An 18,362-nucleotide genomic window follows, 5' to 3' on the forward strand; every position below is an offset into this window, starting at 1 on the left:
TTTCAGTGTTGTTATCAGACCTGACATAATCTTGTTATCAGATGTGATGAGTCAAAGGTCAACACATGTAGGCCCGTGTGCTTTGTTTCTGATGCTGCTGCTTTTGTTGTACTAACTGAGACTTAAAGTGACACTAATGCTGTTCACCTCCAGGTACTCTGATGGAGCTGGGTATCTCACCCATTGTCACCTCAGGCCTTATTATGCAGCTGCTGGCTGGTGCCAAGATCATTGAGGTGGGAGACACTCCCAAGGACAGAGCCCTCTTCAACGGAGCTCAGAAATGTAGGTCTACTACTTGCTGCATTTGCTATCTTTAGAGCTTGTCAAGTACCATTTGAAAACATGAAGGTTGTTTATTTGCTTTGAAGATAGCAGACACAATACACTGTTCAGTAACATCAGTAGTAGCTGTCCCTGCAAGCCTGCCAATTGCAAATCATTTTTCTCTGTCTCTCTGCAGTGTTTGGAATGATCATCACCATTGGACAGGCCATTGTATATGTTATGACTGGCATGTATGGAGACCCGTCAGAGATGGGTGCTGGGATATGCTTGCTCATCATCATCCAGGTTAATAACAACTCTCTGTGCTGCTGTCCAGCATGATATGTGGAAATGTGTGGATGTAGAAGCAGAGACAGTATATTTCCAAGGTGTAGGCTCTCCTGTCTGAAATAGTTTCTTCTTTCTTTCGTTCAGGATTTTATTAACAATAGAAAAAACATTAATCCCCTGCCAAAATAACATTTGTCAGCCAAAATATTTAACTCACATTCTTTATAGTAGTCAGTCAACCTAGTTTAAATGTGTGAAGCACTTAGAGAATGAATATAAACCATGTTAGACATTATTTTCTTGTGGCAAGCAGACAATAAAGATGAGATTCTAATCATCTCCCTTCGTGAGATAGGCAAAAATCAGAAAATTCAAATGCTGACAGGTTCATTTGGACTGTCATTAGTGTTTGTTGTACACAGCTATTTCAAACAGCTTTTGGTCTGCTTGAATCAGATCTTTACAAACCTCCTGTCCATTTCTTCAGCTCTTCGTTGCAGGTCTTATTGTCTTGCTGCTGGATGAGCTGCTCCAGAAGGGCTATGGTCTGGGCTCGGGTATCTCTCTCTTCATTGCAACTAACATCTGTGAGACGATCGTGTGGAAGGCATTCAGCCCCACCACTGTCAACACGGGCAGAGGTATGGGCACTGGGGACGTACACATTTTTAAAGCTGAGTGATGAAAAAGGAGATAAATCTTTATGTGTATTGTAATGGCTAACCCTGTGACTCCCGTTGTTTACCCAGGTACTGAGTTTGAGGGAGCCATCATTGCTCTCTTTCATCTCCTGGCCACCCGCACAGACAAGGTGCGTGCCCTGAGAGAGGCCTTCTACAGACAAAACCTGCCTAACCTCATGAACCTCATCGCCACCGTCTTCGTGTTTGCAGTGGTAATATATTTCCAGGTGAGCTTGCAACAGCAACTTAAGACATTCTAGTGTCTTACATGCTTTTATTGCACTGAAGGACGACATGTTTTGAAACAAATATCTGCTTACTGATTGCCACACTTTGTTACATCACCAGGGCTTCAGGGTGGACCTGCCCATCAAGTCAGCACGCTACCGTGGTCAGTACAACACCTACCCCATCAAACTGTTCTACACGTCCAACATCCCCATCATCCTGCAGTCTGCCCTGGTCTCCAATCTCTACGTAATATCTCAGATGCTCTCAACGCGTTTCAGTGGAAACTTCCTCGTCAACCTCCTGGGAACCTGGTCTGTAAGTATATATGATGGATGCTTGGCCTCCAGCACATCAAGTCTCAGTCCTTGGAACATGTTTAGAGATCAGAACACTGTATCAAGGAATCTTGATTTGCCTGAAGAGGGTACAGTCAGGTGCCATCTCTTGTGTATTAGGCCCTGCCTACACATATACAGATATTTTTGAACACAAAAATGACTTCAAACACTTGCCAATGATAGCTGTCTTCCACAGTCTCTACTTGTCGCACTGATTGTTAAGTATACAGGCTTATGTAACCTTTTTAAAACACCTAGTGAAGATGTTGACACTGTTTATTCCCCTTCAATTTAAGGATGAGGAATCTCACTCAAAGATACAAGTGATGCCCTGGACATGTGAACGTTTTCTTTCCACTCCTCATTGACAACAATATCCAGGGTTTCCATGGTCATGAAAGACCTGGAAAAGTCATGGAATTTTTCTTATGTAACTGACATAACATAGCTCTAATATGCGTCAATATCGCCAATGTTTTGTTTACTATCATGTATGTTTTTTCATTTTCTCCCCATTACTCTCATCATCTATGTGAGCTAGGTGAATTATATTTGAATAGAGTTTGAGTGTGATATGTTCAAAAAACTTTGGGCAAGTTGGGCAAGAAAAAAACAATATATTATGGGTCCTTGAAAAGTCATGAAAAAGTTATGAAATTTAGTCCACAAAAATGTGTGGGAACCCTCAATATCTCTCTTGAAATTGTCCCAGCATCTGCTGGGTCAACCAGGTCTGATCCAAAGACGTCTTTTCTGACAGACTTTAAACCACGGATGCTGAGGTGGACCAAATAACGTTGGTGCCGCAGGTGGCTTTGTTCATCCTTGAAATGGTGCAGCAGTGAAGAAGTCATTAGACCAAGCATTGCTGACAAAACGTTAACAAACCAGAGTCTGCTATTGTTGTTGTTATTGTTTCTGGTGCATGCTAATTACACGAAGCAACAGTTGATGTGCATGGATTGAGGAGATGATGTCATCATTTCCTAAATGCTCTGTTTTAAATGTCCATATGGATACAAAGCTACTCATTCATTATCTGTAACAACTTATCCTGCTGAAGCCTATCACAGATGTCATTGGGTGAGAGTCAGGGTACACACTGGACAGGTCGCCAGACTATCATTGGGCTGACACACAGAGACAGATAACCATTCATGCTTACATTCACACCTACAGGCAATTTAAAGTCCTCAGTTAACCTATCCTCTTTGGACTGTGGGAGGAAGCCGGAGAACCTTGAGAAAACCCACGCTGACACAGGGAGAACATATGGACTCTGCACACACTCTTGCTGCGATGCGCTAGTGCTAACCACTGCACCACTGTTCTCTCCAATAAGTTCAAACACCGCTTTGTAAACAGAAATAGATTTGAAAGACAAAGCCAAAGGACCCAGATCTGACAGTTCCCCAAATAACTGTTGCCTTTCACTTCTGTATTTGTTACAAGAGAACATTAGGTGTTTGACTGTTTCTAGCTCTCCACACTGACACAGACCATTTGGATGCTTGCCTACGACTTTCAAATAGCTGTCTAAACCACAGTGACCTGGTCTCAACCAAGTTAGAACATCATCCCTTCTTCCAGAATTAATTATCTATCACTCCTGTTTAACAGAGGGCTGCAGAGAGAAGTAACGTCTGCCCCTTTGCTCTTCTTTCCTCCACTGTTTTTGCCACTGAATGAGCTGCCCTTGAAAGCAACTGGAGTTTTTAAAACTACACCTTAGAAAGCATTTTAAAATTCTTGGTTTTAAGGGCCTAAAACTCCGTTTGTGTGGACAAGAGGCCAAAACATGGGGGAAAATATCTGTTTTCAAACATATCTGTGCACATGTAGATGGGGCCTTAGTCAAAGAAATGCAGCATCTGACTTACAAAATCTTTTTCTTTTTAGGACACCTCGACTGGTGGACCAGCTCGGGCCTACCCAGTGGGCGGTCTCTGCTACTACCTGTCACCTCCAGAGTCGTTTGGTTCTGTCCTGGACGACCCGGTTCATGCTGTTATCTACATTGTCTTCATGCTTGGCTCCTGCGCCTTCTTCTCCAAGACCTGGATTGAGGTTTCAGGATCCTCTGCCAAAGATGTAAGTTTGTGTTTATGCAAGCATTTGCCACTTGCTTTGTGTCAGTCCCACGTGAAATTAACCCACGCATATCACTTTGTGTGTGTCAGGTGGCGAAGCAGCTGAAGGAGCAACAGATGGTAATGAGGGGACATAGGGAGACCTCTATGGTGCATGAGCTTAACAGGTACAAAGTAAACTTGCAAACAGGATTCATGTTTGTTATTTGCAGCATATGGAAAGTTGTTCTTCAGAATATTTATGTATTAATAATGGATTTACGATTCACAGGTACATCCCCACAGCTGCTGCCTTCGGTGGCCTCTGCATAGGAGGGCTGTCCGTCATGGCTGACTTCCTGGGTGCCATCGGTTCCGGTACAGGAATCCTCTTGGCTGTGACCATCATCTACCAGTACTTTGAAATCTTTGTAAAGGAGCAGAGTGAAGTCGGCAGCATGGGAGCGCTGCTCTTCTAGAAAATACCAACCTTCTGACACACATCAGACACAAAGCATTCATCCCCCCATCATGTTTTTTATTTTGCATTTTTTTTGCAATTTGCACAATCACTACATTTTGCAGCTGGGATAGGTAATTTTCTCCACCGCCTGTGTTTTCCACCATTACCTCTCTAGCATGACAATGCTGAGAAAACCGTTTCGGTTACTCCCAGCGCTGAGCATAGTATTGTGTGTCATCAGTCCTTTACCTCCAGTAGCTTTTACCCATCTCTCTGCAGGCTGCCTAAGTCCCCACTGACTGTCTCATCAGCTGAAGAATGCCTAAAAGCACACACGTGTGGGGTGCTGTCTCTGACTTACCTCAGGCATTGTTCATTGCAGCATGTTCAAGGAACACTAAGACAGCGACAGTGTGTTAGTGCTTATTTTGAGCTGGAAGCACTGCCTGGACATTTTGGGGGAGCTGAAAGAAAGCCATGTCATGTTCATCACAGGTAGCAATCACGCTTGAGGTTTCTGGGGCCCTATGGTAAGGATGTAAAAAGTATGAATAAAAAATGCTTGTACTCCTGATAAGGTTTCTGGTAATCTCAGAGAAGCTGTTGGTGGTTTTTATTTACCTTATTTTGATATTTTAAATGATGGACTATGTTTATATTCACTCTGGTCTTATGTAGGGCACAGTGTTTGTCCTCTGTCTCTGGGTCCTCAAAGGAAAGTGTTTGTCTGTGTGTCATCATGCTCTTTTATTCCCAGACTGAATCGCTGCACAAAATACTGCCGAGATGGTCGGGATGAGGGTGGGTTTGATAGGGACGAAAGGGGGTTTCATTTTGGTTTTTACTTTATGTAACAGACATAATTGTGTTATTAAAAAAAAAACAGGATTTTTTTTTCCAACAAACTTGAGATTGTGTTTTGATTCCTATTGTCTACTTGTGTCCTTGCATGTTCTGTGATCACTACAGAATACTATTTGTGGGTCAAATTATGAAGAATAACATCATGGCATAGCAGTGGTCTTAGGGCACATTATTAAAAAGTTAAAGCTGGATTTGGCACAAAAGGACAGGGCTGAAAATATGTTTTTGTCCACCTCCCTCTGCTAAAGGGCAATAAGACGGACTTCCAGCTACAAGCTTTGACATAGTTATGAACTTCCTAATGCTGTCAGTCTGATAATAGCCCCTAGAGTTGAGACAAGTTTATGTCCATCAAGCTTTGATCTATAACTTGATTGTAGTTTAATTCAGTTTGTGTGTTTTTAATGACTTACCTTCCACTAAAGGTCACTGTGTGAGGTTTAAAATGAGCTTACATCCCATAGTAAAGAGTAAAATATAAATATAAGGGGAGATTTTGCTGTTGTAACTGTATGTGCCAGCACATCACTATCAGCAGTCTTTTCTGATTACATTAGTTGCGTAATAGAGCTTTATTATGACAGTGAAACAAGGATAGAATAGAAATCACTTAATGACCAATCAGTCCAGTCACCTGTGACTATTAAATATTTCTATATATCCTATAATCTGCAGATTGAATGTCACCAAACATAAGTTAAGAGGCAGTGCACTGACGGATATTTACTAGGGTGATCAGTAAGAATAGTTTTTTTAATGATTTTTTTTCCTCAACTTGCTTTGTCGTTAACCATTTTGTCCCCAAGTTAACTTTTCCATCTGCTAGCTCTATATGTGAAAAACTGGGGCCTTGTAGCTCTGAGACTGTAGGACATGTGAGCTTGGTTATTATCTGTAGTTTGTCATGCGCACCAGTGAGGCAGAAATTAATCACCTCCTCAGGGATGGAGCAGACAAAAACAAAAAACTGTCCTCTGATTGCTTTGGTCGAGAGTGGTACAGAGATCATTTCAAGGGGTTTATCATGACTCACAAGGTGATGTGACTGCAACAGAGCTGAAAACAGAAGGAAACTTGATAAGTCAAAATAAAAATGGCAGATTATTGTTACATTTATTTGCAAATTCAGATTATTTAAAATGATTCACTACCTATTTTGATTTTACTTTTATAAAAAATAATCTAAGAATATCTATAAATGTCTTGTAGTCAATTTCTTATGCTTATTTATTTTAATATTTATTTACTGATTTCTCTATTTAAGAAACAACGTTGCATTAACATGTACACACAAAACTGTCCGTTGAGGCCACTTTTTGTGATCCATAGTGCTGTAGTTCCTGATATAAAAGTCCAAAATCCAGTTGTAGCCTCTTCTTGTGAATGTGGAATTTTATATATCAATAATAGAATTACATTTTCCCACCTCATTACCTTTAAATTACAGCAAAATATCTCTATCCTACAGTTGAATTGTCTGTCCACTTTTCCATCTTAAATAATGTTGAACATCCACCCAAAATATTCTGGTACACATACGGGAATAAAACAAATGACATAAAGTGGGCTACAAGAATATTCAACATCAATCCTAAATCTCTCCAGTGTCTTCTGTTTTGCTGGATAGATTTGATGCAACATTTTTAAGGTATACCCTTTTGTTTTTATAGACAAAATGAGCATGTACAAAAAAAATCATTAATGACAAAACATGTAGAAAAGTCCACGTAGAGATGACAAGTGTATGTGAAGAGTATGAATAACAATAGGCCTATTTCAAGACAATGACATCAAAGTAAATAAACAAACAGCCCAAAAAATTGCATAATTTTCCAACAACTTGATTTTTTTATTATTATATCTATAAAGAAATTTAAAAAAAGAAAGAAAGAAAAAGAATTAGCAGGGCTTACAAGCATACAAAAAAGGGGGGAAGAGGATTGGGAGGAAAATGCGTAATTTTGTAAAAGCTTGACTTTTTATTTGTTTCTGTGTTTGTTATTATATTTATATATTATTCATATTAATAATTTTAAATATTTTTATATCATTTTTGTGGGTTATATTTATTTATTAATTTATGTATCTTTTCAAAAAGACCGGGTGACGTCATTATCGTGCGCCGACATGTGACCCAGGTCAGAGGCTGTCGGACGCCGGGTGGCTTGTCAAATGAGATCCCTGCAGTTGTTAAGTAATTCCTGTCACACCGGTCATCTCTTAGCACAGACGGCGAGACTCGACGGACTCGAACAGCGGCAGACATGTCGTACTGCAGGCAGGAGGGTAACTACACTCTCCTTTCATTCATTTACACTCAGCGGCGGGGCAATGTCACCGAGCGAGCCACCATGCTAGGCTAACTTTCCAGACACAGCGTCGACTTACCGCAGATCACAGCAGGTTAGCTTCGTGGCTAGCTGCGAGTAAGGCTCCGGCAACAGTACAGTGAGGTTTATAATAGGGGCTGGCTTTGTAATGACGCGATGCACAGGTCGCTGTCGTCAGTTCATACGTAAGTTACAAACTGAGTGAAACGTCATGTCTGATCCTGGTGGTGTGACGTTACTGTCTGGGCTACCAAACGGCAGAGCAGGTTAACTCAAGTCAAAGATGGTGGCATACTGGTCCTTTAAGAGTCGCCATCAACCACACAGTACAGCTTTACTCCTCCAGGTCTTTTCTTTATGTTAACCTGTGATGTTGTTTGTGTTTTTGTCTTATAGGTAAAGATCGCATCATCTTTGTGACCAAGGAGGACCATGAGGCACCCAGCAATGCTGAGCTCATTGCAGATGACCCCAATGATCCTTATGAGGAGCAGGGTGAGTCACTCTAGTGGACCTGACCTCCAAACATGTTTTACCTCATAAAGGTTTTCTACTAACTTGGTTTTGCTGCTTCTCTGTTTCTTTAGGTCTGATCCTCCCAAATGGTGACATCAACTGGAACTGCCCGTGTCTGGGCGGCATGGCCAGCGGACCGTGCGGTTCTCAGTTCAAGGATGCCTTTTCCTGCTTCCACTACAGTAAGGAAGAGGTGAAGGGCTCCGAGTGCATCGACCAGTTCCGCGGCATGCAGGAGTGCATGCAGAGGTACCCTGAGCTCTATCCTCAGGAGGAGGATAAAGAAAGCTCCTCCCAAGTAGAGTCCGGCTCTGGATCTGTCTCCACCGCCCCGCCTGAGGGCTCTGCCTCACCTCCTGAAACTGACTCTACCCCTGCCACTTCAACATCCGAGTCTGCTGCCTCATCTGACAGCACGGCGCCGACAGACAACCAGACTGCCAGCTAAGGTCCATCAGTTGTCATTCAGGCTTCTCTGTGTGCAAGCACTGCCCAGCATAACTGACTCTCCATGAGGAGCTGTGTTCGGTCTCTCCTCCTGTCTAAGCCTGCAGAGAGGAGCTCACTGACACAGCTCTGACACTCACGGGCGATATTTACATCAGAGAAGGACTTTGTGAATGCTGAGAAACGTAGCGTATGTACAGACGTATAGGCTGCTTTGTTTGCTGAGCACTCAGAAAATCATTGAATAATATGATTTGATGACAGCAGGCCGAGCCACTCGCTGCAGGGACATTGGCTGAAAGACTCACTGTATATGCAATAGAAATTTAATTTGCGTGTTCTCAATCAGAAGAGCTTCATTATGTGTGTTGTCTCTGTTAATGTCGGCTGGTCAGGAATACCACTTAGCACTGATTTATTACTAATCAATGTGACAGAAATCTAAGCAGTAATCAGTAGATTTATTGATTTGAGCAATTTAACAGTTTCATCCCTTTTGCTTTCATCACTTGAGAGACCAAACAAAGGTAATTGGTAAGAAACCAAGGTTACTGTGGGGCTGGGTATCAGTACGAGATACTTGTAAGCTAGTGACCAAAATAACACAGTACCAAGTACTATTGAAACTTCTCCAGTCAAATGATACCTGCACTCGATATTTTTTTAACCCAGATCAGGGAAAAATGACTATTTGTGTAGTGTTGCTCACAGCCAATCACTGCAAGAGTTCTTCAATTTAATGCAATGTGTGATTGGCCCACTACCACAGCAGCTACAACCTATACAGTCTGTGGTGTGGTGAAGTCGAGTGCGGTGTATTTGACAGTCGAATGAGGTGCTCTAGTGGTATCGGTATAACTTTAAAGGTACTGGTATGGGTACAGTAATTTTCTAAATGATACCCAGTCCTAATGGTTACAGCTTCTGTTCAGTAAACATTACATCAAGAGATGTTTTTAGGTGTTTGTCGACATCTTGTAGAAACATCATGGTCTCCATCTCTATCTACATCCGGTGCTGTATGAACAGTGGTCATCATGTTTAATTGACACTGTATCTGGCCTAGACCAAAGTGGTGTGTCACCTTTAACTGTCACTGCATAAATGTTTCATTGTCTTTACACTGTCTAGAGAGTCTCCACTTGGATACTGTGATCACCATTCAATGACATTCAGGCCTTGAAAGACTTGATGGGTTTGTCTCAAACGTGTCCAGATTAAAATAATCATTGAACAGTTTAAATTACATCTTTCTTTTTGTTCCTTTTAAAGTCAAACACAGCACCACTCGGTGATTTTCTTTTTTGCACATTCAAAGTCGTGGGCGTGGACGTGAGCTTTTTCTCACTGAGATTGCTGAGAAGATTTACAGGCTGAGAAGATAAACGTGCAACCGTGTGTATCATGTCAGAACCACACTGGTATATTTTACATTCTTCACTTATCTCATTACTTTGCCTTTGTGTTGGTAACATTATAGTTTCATAGCATTTCATTGAATCTGAGTTATACAGGTTGAGCTTTCAAGATGTGTTATATTTACTAGCCATAAGAAAAGTTATATTATTTTTTTAATTTTTATTATTTTAAAAAACCCTTTCAGACATGTTTTATGACATGAAAAATGCTCTGCTAGGTGTAATAAGTTGTCTTTTTGTGTCCACAAACAGTTCAGTTACCTCAAAAATTAAATATGTTCAAAATTATATCTACTTCTCTTCCCTCGTGGAAAAATCCAAAATCTACAAATATGCAAATTTTTGTGCCTCAAAGTTTTAACTGCTGTACACAAGATGTCTCTCACTTCACTAAAAAAAGGTCCGTTCTCAGTGTTTGGACCCTGGAAGTTTAAATTTCCATATAACTCAGCATAGTGAAACTCAAACATCCCGGTGAAGTAACAATAAGCAAAATGGGACTTTAAGAAACCCAGTCGGACATTCAGAGAGCTAAAACTCAAAAGTTTTGCCCATAGCATAATTTTATATAGCTATGGCTACCGTAATCTTTTGTACAACAGAAAGAGGAGATAAAACATTGAATCAGCGATTTCTTCACTCAGATCGTAACACATCCAGTTATTTATTTTAGTCTTTATTTTGTGTCGAGCGCTCACACATTGTGAGTACCTTCCTTCAATATTGTGACCCAGACTGATCATGAGTTTGACTCGTGGATCATTTCTTCCTGGTGACAGGGCATGTTGTCCGGTGATTTCTCAGTCCCCTTTCTGAATTGTCCACTGACTCAAACTGCCTTGTGAAATCCTCTAAAGTCTGCCTCGCCTTTTCTTGGATCATATGGTTCATGGACATCCATTCCTCAGGCCCTCTGATACAAGAAGACCAAGTCGGGGTGTCCATGGGACCACCACACTCTGCATGGTAACCAGCAGACGGCCTGTCCTGGCCTCTTCTGGGCCTGCCAGCAGGTACTCCATACCTGGTGAGAAGGGTAAGACATTATTTCATTCAATCTGAAAACAAATCATCTCTTTGGTCCTCTTGAATACTCATCTTTTCCTGATAAAAGTCTCTTAAACAAAACCATGAACTGAACATTCCTGTGTTTAATCTTACCTGGGTTAAGGATAGGACAGGTGCAGCCACGGCTGGTCCAGGACAGAGGATAGATGCTGATGGTCCCCAAGGAGAGCGCCACTTGGCCTGATTGAAGAACCTTGCGAACTTTGACCTGCACTTCTGCATGACTGCCTTTGTCATGAGCAGACAGCACACTGGCTTTGATCACTGTCATGGACCGCAGAGAAAAACAGAAGACTGAAGAGACATTTTGAAGCAAATATAGTAGATTTTAATCAATCATACAATTAGCATATAATGGTTATATATATTTTTTCTTACCATAATCATGTTTGGTCTTACAGAGGTCAGATGCACTTCTCAGCTTTCTCTCCTTACAGCTACACTTTCCTGTGTGCAGACATTAAGTTATGCTCTGATCCACTTTTATCTCCATAATTACACAATATGAAACACTATCATTCCACAATTTTTAAGCCTTACAATGCAGATGAACATCACAGTTAAAGGGTAACTTGAGTATTTTTCAATCTGGACCATATTTTCCCATGTTTTGTGTTTAAGTGACAAATGGGAACAACAATTTTTGAAGTTGGTCAAGTATTGTGTAAAGGGTGCAGCTGGCAGTGGCAAAACAGGCTGCATTTAAATAAATGGTAATTTTATCATCGTAAAACACACATCATTCAAAGCTTGCGGGAACAAAGTAAAACCCACAAAAGCCATCTCTGTTCTTCTTTCCACTGTGACAACAATCACCAACTCTGGTTTGGTTAAAATAAACCCTTAATTCACTCAGTTAGATGTGAAAATATGCTGGATTTATACACGCTAAAATTACTGTTTATTTAAATGGAATCTGGTCTGTTTGGCGATAGCAATTACAGGGCGGTTTCTGGTTAAACAAAAAGGATCTTACTTTTAAACAAAAGGTCTGTCTTTGTAAGGATGCTTTTCATAATCTTGTCAGACACCAGAATAACAATTTGAGCCTGTCAGTGGCAAAAACAAATACTTTTAGTGATGGTACATGAATTGTTGTCCCCATTTGTCACTAAGACACAAAAACATGGGAAACAGGGCCAGGCTGAAAAATACTGAAGTTACTCTTTAATTAGAAACACATCAGTAAGTTGTTACAACACTCACCTGTGTAATGCAGAGCAGAGACTGCGAGCTCCTTCGACCACTGTACATCTTCTTCTATTGTGAACATGTGATCCAGATCAGGGATTTTTCCACCAATGGGCACATTGAACACTTGATTATGTGAGTAGCTGCAAAAGTGGAATTGAGAGATCACTGTTAACAATCAATTTTAGCTTCTGTGTGAATGTGTAAAGAATGTGGTCATGAGTGAAGCATATGGCTAACCTGCTTAGACACTGCCCAGTGGTTGGATCACAGCTGTGAGGACAGACACAGGGTTTACAGCCCTCCTCTCCAAAACCCCAATAGCCAGGCAGGCAGTGACTGCAGCTTGTGCCGCCCACACCAGGCTTGCAGTGGCACTGCCCGCTTCTAGGGTGGCACCAGTGTCCCTCCTCTCCAGCACGAGGAGGCAAAGAGCCCTGTGGATCACACCAGCAGCCTGAGAAGCAGAGACACAAATACAGTTGTGTACACTGCTGAAACATTTGGTGTCAAATTATGAATTTACAAACATGTTCCAGCAGATGGAGCTGTATTATGGTTCTGTTTCATTTTTCCCACAACCCTCCGTGACTTCAAATTATTCCACTAAGATCAAATCAGTCATTAAACCTCCTTTTACTTTGCTTTTCTGATGGGTTGAAAACACATGAGCCAATCTCACGCCAGCTCTGAGTCCCTTACGTGTGCAGGCATGGGGGGAGTTGAGTGGCAGGGATGGGTGGCGGTGGTAGCCGTGGCGACAGCGCTGGCACCTGCGCCCGACAGTGTTGTGTCTGCAGTCATCACAAACGCCCCCACTAGTACCGCTGGAAGAAAGCCATGCCCGCTGAGAGAAGTGACAGCTATCTGCGTGACCGTGGCACTGGCACTCTGAAGTCACAGCGATCAGAGAGATGAGAGAGAGACAATGTGAGGACATCAGGATGGAGAGGAGAGAGAAAGCAAACAGGGATCATGGGTAATGGGCAAAGTCTGTGTTAGATTTTTGTTGTCAAAATGATTTGCAACCTGTGCTGACATACAGAACAAAATTTAAAGAGTATAGACCTGTAAGGAGAACCAGGGTCCAAGCACCCAGACAACTTAGAGCCAAAGGTGCACTGACTACATGTGACCAGCAGTATGAGGACATCTCTGAATAGGTCTTAAAAAGCTTAATACGTTTTTGTTTGTATGCTTTGGGTCTTGATTATGTATTTAAAACTTGGTTATATAGAGCCTTAAAAAGTATTTTATATACTGCAAATCTCCCCTTCATCTCTGGCTTTGTCTCTGTCAGTAAGATGAGCGTCGTGCAGTCCTGCTGGTGGTCACTTACTCTGGCACGGGTTGGACTCCCCGCTGCTGCTGTTGGCAGGCCTCCAGGGACGATCATTGTAGAGCAGAGCACACTTCTCACAGTGATCCCCCGCTGTGTGGTGAGTACACAGGCACCTACCGGACACCTGGAAAACACAAATGGAGCTGCTCAGTTACCTCACCTACACGAGCAGACGTTAGACACCTGCTGTCTGGAGTCAGCTATAAAATACATCCAGGCAGGTGGTGTAAAGAGTAAATCGAGCTATTTAAAGCTCTTTAACTGGCGATTTTTCCATCAGCAAGTACATTTAACATCTGGACCTAACATCCTGACATGTGTGTTATACAAGACTGTAATAGAACACAGGCCAACATACAGGAAAAGCCACTCACCATGTTGCTGTCCTGTCTAGTGTCTTGGCTGTTGTGTGGTACACAATACTCAGCATGTCCATGGCACAGGCACGTCCCTCTGGCTAGTAAAGTATAAATAGCATAAGGTGCTGAGTCTGGGCTTTCTGCGGTGGATAAAGAAGTCAGAGCTGAGGCTGTGTGGCTTGTCCATTCTGCAGGGGGATTTGGAGGTGCCAGACAGCTCTGAGGTTTTAGCAGTCTGATGCGGAGGTTAGTGAGGGTGAGACGGGCGAGGGCCTCTGGACTGTAAGCATCCAGTGCTTTAGCGCTGTTGGGGTCTAGTGTCCGTAATATGACCTGGGAGGAGGAACAGAGAGCTAGTCAGCACCGAATCAAAATTATGGATCCTCTAGAAGATAATACATTATATGTAGGGCTGCAACGATCCATCAATTAATCGATTAGTTGTCAACTATTTAGGTAGTTAAGATTGCAGCTCGTTAAATGGAAATATTCCCTGGTTTCTTCACTCCTCTGTGACAGTAAACTGAATATCTTTGGGTTGTGGACAAAACAAGACATTTAAAGACATCTTGGGCTTTGTAAAACACCATTTCTGACATTTTATAGGCCAAAGTTATTTATTGAGAAAATAACTGACAGATTAATTTACATTTAAATAATTGTTAGTCGTAGTACATCTTTGTGCATATTTCAGGTGGGGCCCCTCTGTCCTTTATAAAGTTCAGGCTTAAATCTAAATGTGACCTTGAACAACCTGCCTGAGGAGATAAAGCATCACAGAATCTGTGACTTCTTTAAAATCACTTCTGAAAACCCAGTTTTCTAGACTTGCTTTTATGTGATGTCATCTTTTTTTATAGTTTTTATTATTTCTATTTGTATGTGTTCTATTGACATGATGTGTGTGAAGATTCTCAGTCATCCAGGTCATGATAATCATAAGTGCTGTATCGTAGGCAGCTGGACTTGCTTGAGTTTCTTGGAGACATTTCGCCTCTCATCCAAGAAGCTTCTTCAGTTCTGGATTGACATTTTTGCTTGTTTTGTCTTCATGTTTTAACCCTATCTTAACTTTAACTCAGTGTAGTCTTGCTTTTGTTTGGCCTTACTGTTTAGCTTTCTGTTGTTAAAGTGCCTTCTAAGTGTGTCTTATATTTTGCCTGTCAAAGCACTCTGTTTTTAAAGGTGCCGTATAAATAAAGTTATTATTATGTTCTCTTACCTCCCCCCCTCTGCAGGGTGTAGCACTGGTATACCGAGATGTACACAGCGAGCCTGGCTGAGTAAAATCATCAGGCAAACCAAACTCCACGCTGCAATTGTGTGCAAAGAGCTTAAGAGCTTCCCACGTCTTTCCAAAGTCAGCTGAGCGCTCGATGACCATGGCAGCAGGCCGCGGTGACCTGAACACCAAAACAACGTGGGACAGACAGAACTGTGTTTCCAGGTCCAACCGGATCTCATCCTGCTGCTCCTGTGTGGTGGACCCTGCACCTGATGCCCACCAGGTATCTGGATGTAGGAAAGGGTCATCGGTCATGTGAGCAGATGGGTGGGTGTCCTTGGGGCAGGGGTGAGGAGTCAAAGGAGGATGGGGGCAAGGGCTGTGGTGGGAGGAGCTGTTCTCACAGCAGCTTGAGTGGGTGAGGAGGGTCCTGCCACTCGCCAGGTTTCCAATGGGTGGACTGCAGGCATGGTCCACACATCTGGAAACTGACACAAAGGGTGATGGAGAGTCTGTTAGAGTCTTATCATATAGCAGAGTATATTATATAACACAGGTCAGTGCTTTTGCAGTATATCTGGTGACAGAGAGGCATTCAAAAAAGAACAAGCACTTTCCAGCTCTGACATCATGGACCAAGTTCTCTTCATTGTGTTTGCCATGAATATTTAATTTCCCTGACCACTGTGCCACTGCTGCTTGCTCTGATGTGACACAGAATCCTGCTCTTTCCCCTTTGGACAGCTTTATTACTCTCAGGTTACAGATGGCAAGACACAACCAGCTATACTATCAAATTTATTCATTTACATGTATGGATGGCCTTCACTTTATTTTAGAACAGGCAAAAAAATAAGCAAATAAAATGTCCCCTGCAATTTAAGAACCGTGGTCACCAGGTCATCAATTTCTTGGACATTTAACGCAGCTGTGTCACATAACAGTCTGCCTAATCGTTCAGCCAGAATGACTCAAGTGATTCAGAGAAAGAGCATCAACAACAACAGATGGTGGCGCACCGTCCTCACCTGCTCCGCTCCTCGTTAGAACCAACAGCAGCCAGCAGAGCGCCACCAGCATTTGATGTTGACCTTTCCAAACCATGCTAAACCCTCTCATCCTTGCTTCTGCTGTGCTCACAACATACACGGTGCGATAAACGCCTTCCAGTAGAGATTGGTCCCAACATTATGTTTAGCGAACAAGCGCATTTCCCTGCCAATTACGCAATGCGCAAAGATGAATCCAAGAGTATTGTTTTCTGATGTTGGAAGAAATCCTTGATGAAGTTCAAAGCATCCTCAGGAACAGCTCCCACTGACGGAAGATTGTGCGTCCCCTTTGCAGCAAAAGATGGATCATTGGTTAGTCCATAAGGTAATGTTACTAATTTCCATTTGACAGATGTTTCCATTATCCATTGTGCGCAATAAAAAGTGATGAAATGAAATGAAAATGATTGGTTCTTTTATATGCTAATTAATTTATGTAATTGTTTTAATTAATTCACAGCCAATCTGAGAGCTCTGTGTCGCAGTCAGGTCCAGCGCTCTACGCGTTTACGCACAGAAGAGGAGTGTGCGCTCTATTTATCCAAGGTCCTCCCCGCCCACACACATGCATCTCTCTCTCTCTCTCTCTCTCTCTCTCTCTCTCTCTCTCTCTCTCTCTCTCTCTCTCTCTCACACACACACACACACACCGTGAAGACTGTAACAACACTAAACCAAGACTACCCTGGACTGAGAAGGTACATTTTTCCCTCCTCTCTTTGGCCGACTTTCATCCATTGGGATTCCGCGCAGGGGAGGACAGACCTGCGACTTGCACGGGCTCGTCAACTCAGTTAATGTGAACCAGCCGCACAGCGCATACCAGCTAAACCAGGTCCCTCCACTATAACCAGGGCCTCGTAATTGGGCGAGGAAATTAGTTTATCTGCTTCTGCCCTCCTGTTTTTCAGCTGCAGTAATTCCAAGTTACAGGTCTCTTTGAAGTCCAGCAGGAAACCTGAGAAGGGAGACAAAAATAGTCCACGGTGCAGTTATTTGCAGCTTGATGGCGCATTGTGGCACCGAAAGAATCTGACAGCTTGGAGTTTCATGCAAATGACTTGGACAAGAAAAGGGCCTTTCTCCCATCTGTCTGCCTGACTGGGTAGATTACTCTGCCATTCTTCATTAAAGCTCCGGATCATAAACACATGGTCTGATACATGACAGTCATTCTTTTTTGAATTCTTTTTAAACCACACACATCAGGAAATCTCACAGTCCTTTGCTGAGCCTGATGTATTTTCCTTCCCTGGCATTCTGAAGAATAAACACCCTGTCTCTTCAGTTTTATGGCTCCGCTTCAAGTACTAGGGGGCTCAGAAAATTGGAATGGATGCACAGAATTGGATTGCTTTCCATAAATGTCTTTAATGCCATACAAATTGTTTACAGACTGCTGCTTTCCACCAGAATGGAGAACAAAAACAGAATTACTAAGGAGTGGCATAAGGGCCAGTGTTTGTGCTGACAGAAAATATAGTATGATGGTTACGAGCAGCCAGTAGTGGCCACTCACATCATTTTGTCCCAGCCATCAATCCTTATTACTGACATTTTTCCACCTGTGTTGATTTTAAATGTATCTTCCTATTTATTCCTCTTTTCCCACAGTTTCTCACCTCATATATCACTCCATCTCTATTTGCTGTACATTTGTCTTTGTTCACCCCTCGCTGGTCTTTCCTTTCATCTCTCTGTCCCCCTGCCCTTCACTCTTGAACCAGCTATACTGTCTGGCAGGCCTCCACACAATAAAACCCAGGGGCTCTCCATCTTCTGGCATCTCACAGTTTCTCCTTTCGTCTCACTCCAGTGGTGCAGTATATATATGCTAAGAATAGCTTTACAGGAGATTAGGGTAATGCCATTTATGAGGAATTAGCTGTTATCTGGTTGTTTGAGTGGCACAGACATAGTTTATGGCTGCTTTGTTCTGATTTAGAGTCAGCTCCGGCTCACACACGGAAATGAGATTCACATCTTTTCATGGGCTGCAGGACGAGACGACCTGTGTGCATTTGTGTGTTTAAGGAGAGGGGATAATGGATAAAACATAGAGTCAGATCATCAGTGTGGTCCAGCTGTGGTTTTGCTTTCACTGACAGAATCAGGTTGCTTCTGGAAGAAGCTCATACTGTATGCGTCTGATATCTGATTTCTGCCAAAGCACCAAAACTCACGTCACTGAGGTTTGAGGTCAAGGTT

The 18,362-nt window shown here is 42.4% G+C and overlaps 3 protein-coding genes across 4 annotated transcripts in view; 2 read left to right on the forward strand and 1 right to left on the reverse strand.

The window, feature by feature from the left end:
* The window catches only part of LOC117257210 (protein transport protein Sec61 subunit alpha-like 1), a 6,712-nt gene extending 1,465 nt beyond the window's left edge, over positions 1-5,247 (forward strand). The window contains exons 5-12 of the mRNA XM_033627203.2: positions 154-285; positions 464-573; positions 1,046-1,199; positions 1,308-1,468; positions 1,590-1,787; positions 3,710-3,901; positions 3,991-4,067; positions 4,172-5,247. Of these exons, the coding sequence (XP_033483094.1) occupies positions 154-285; positions 464-573; positions 1,046-1,199; positions 1,308-1,468; positions 1,590-1,787; positions 3,710-3,901; positions 3,991-4,067; positions 4,172-4,358 (1,211 nt within the window). The 3' untranslated portion in view covers positions 4,359-5,247. The remainder of the gene's footprint in view (positions 1-153; positions 286-463; positions 574-1,045; positions 1,200-1,307; positions 1,469-1,589; positions 1,788-3,709; positions 3,902-3,990; positions 4,068-4,171) is intronic.
* Positions 5,248-7,336: 2,089 nt separating this feature from the next.
* On the forward strand, positions 7,337-9,742 carry chchd4a (coiled-coil-helix-coiled-coil-helix domain containing 4a). Its single transcript, XM_033627783.2, has 3 exons — positions 7,337-7,492; positions 7,933-8,031; positions 8,124-9,742. Exons 1-3 carry the CDS (start codon positions 7,471-7,473, stop codon positions 8,498-8,500), a joined length of 498 nt encoding a protein of 165 aa, XP_033483674.1. The 5' UTR covers positions 7,337-7,470; the 3' UTR covers positions 8,501-9,742.
* Positions 9,743-9,794: 52 nt separating this feature from the next.
* LOC117257525 (netrin-4) lies at positions 9,795-16,669 on the reverse strand. 2 transcript variants are annotated; one of them, XM_033627782.2, is made up of 10 exons: positions 16,131-16,669; positions 15,100-15,590; positions 13,893-14,210; positions 13,516-13,642; positions 12,879-13,067; positions 12,417-12,633; positions 12,192-12,319; positions 11,364-11,432; positions 11,079-11,249; positions 9,795-10,941 (listed from the first exon to the last, which is right to left on the reverse strand). In XM_033627782.2, the coding sequence occupies exons 1-10, from the start codon at positions 16,219-16,221 to the stop codon at positions 10,805-10,807; spliced, it is 1,938 nt and encodes a 645-aa protein (XP_033483673.2). In that variant the 5' UTR covers positions 16,222-16,669; the 3' UTR covers positions 9,795-10,804. The 2 variants fall into 2 exon arrangements, with proteins under 2 accessions (XP_033483673.2, XP_078023616.1); XM_078167490.1 differs by having other exon boundaries at positions 16,122-16,667.
* Positions 16,670-18,362: the final 1,693 nt, after the last annotated feature.

This window comes from Epinephelus lanceolatus, chromosome 1, assembly GCF_041903045.1.
Source record: "Epinephelus lanceolatus isolate andai-2023 chromosome 1, ASM4190304v1, whole genome shotgun sequence".
Classification (NCBI taxonomy): domain Eukaryota; kingdom Metazoa; phylum Chordata; class Actinopteri; order Perciformes; family Serranidae; genus Epinephelus; species Epinephelus lanceolatus.